The 1,549-nt window shown below is 42.5% G+C and overlaps 1 protein-coding gene across 1 annotated transcript; it reads left to right on the forward strand.

Annotated features, from left to right (window-relative positions):
- Positions 1-446: 446 nt before the first annotated feature.
- LOC104610205 (uncharacterized) lies at positions 447-998 on the forward strand. The gene has a single exon (XM_010276719.1). It carries the CDS (start codon positions 447-449, stop codon positions 996-998), a length of 552 nt encoding a protein of 183 aa, XP_010275021.1.
- The last annotated feature ends 551 nt before the right edge of the window (positions 999-1,549 follow it).

Below are 1,549 nucleotides of genomic sequence, written 5' to 3' on the forward strand. Positions count from 1 at the left end.
TCTCTGTGCTCTGAGATCTTGTATCTCTGAGATTTCTGGATGGGATGAATGGTTCGCCCCCTCCTCCTTTTATAGCCTTAAAGAGAGCTCTTAATTAGGAGTTTTCAATTCCAAATTTGTATTTGGATTAGGAGTCCTCTTTAAGAGATAAGGATAAGCCCTTATCTTATCTGCAGATTAGATCAGCTCTCTCCTAATCTCATTAGGAGGTTTCTAGATCTGAATCTGTCTTCAGATCTGGATTCTCTGAGTGGATAAGGTAAGACCCTATCCTATCTGCTAATTTAATCCCAGATTCGCCCCTTTATTTACACGAAAACACACCACAATAACATGAATCAAATATATACTTTATTCATTTACAATAAATGTCATAATGTACATCAATCTAATTGGAGCTAAGGGCATACACTGTCTAACAGGAAGGGATTCGTGAAAGCATGAAAATGGAGAGACAATTTCGTGAAACAGCATTGCAAGGGAATGCGGAGTCCTTGTCCGATTTGCTTGAAAAAGACAATCAAATTCTTGATAGAGTGGTTGTGAGTTGCATCAGAGAGTCTCCTTCGCACATAGCAGACACCCCCGGTCACGTTGATTTTGTTAAACTGCTCTTGAGCCGCAAGCCTGAACTTGCTCGCCTCAAAGACCCACGACGACATACTCCACTTCACTTGGCAGCAGCAAGAGGGCACCTTGAAATCGTGAAAGCTTTGCGGGATCAAGATTCTGGCTCTAGCCTCTGCCTTGCTCGCGATACAGATGGAATGATTCCCCTCCATCTAGCAGCAATTAAAGGCCAAGTGGATGCCATTAAAGAGCTGGTTACGGAGAAACCTGGAACGGTTCTTCAACTCGTGGGTCGTGGTGAGATCATTCTGCACCTATGTGTCAAGCATAGGCGCTTGAATGTGTTGGAGCAGTTGCTGGATTTAATGAGTAACCCCGATAAGTTTGTAAACGTCTCTGCATTTTTCTGTAGCCAACAAGCAGGTTGAGGTAAGATCTTATTCATTGCTTCCAATTATCACAGTTTTTGACTTTTGTATAGCCATTCCCGTAAGACCAAATAGGAATAGAAGGGACTGATTTGTATAGCCAGCCCATGGTCAGTGAGCATGACCAATTTCCTCGGTAGATGAATCACAGGCCCAACCCATGATCACCGTGTGGCAAGATGACGTTCCAGGCAATCCTCTCACCCCCAATCCAAGCTCGCATCAAGCAGGCATGGCCATACTAGCCTACAAGAATGGAGCAAAATTCCGTCGACTATTTCGTTGCAACACGACAGGCTTTGCTGCCTCCCTAAGCATAATCTTATTACTGGGTTTTGACTTATATTTGAAGGGTTTTGAGAGGTTCAAAGGGCATCTGAGATGGGAACGTCCTAATCAGCATATTGTCCGGTGAATATAGCAAATTCCGGCAACACCAGCAAGGAGAAAGTGAGAGGAATTTCAAAGAAATCGTGCACAAAATAAAATAAAACAAAAATTTTAAGAAAAATCATTTAACAGAAGGACAATAACAGTCTTTAACTATTTGC

The sequence above is a fragment of the Nelumbo nucifera genome, chromosome 5 (genome assembly GCF_055504915.1).
Source record: "Nelumbo nucifera cultivar China Antique chromosome 5, China Antique-T2T, whole genome shotgun sequence".
NCBI lineage: Eukaryota > Viridiplantae > Streptophyta > Magnoliopsida > Proteales > Nelumbonaceae > Nelumbo > Nelumbo nucifera.

Excerpts from the sequence above, each read along its gene's own strand:
- LOC104610205 (XM_010276719.1), top strand. The coding sequence starts at position 447 with ATGGAGAGACAATTTCGTGAAACAGCATTGCAAGGGAATGCGGAGTCC.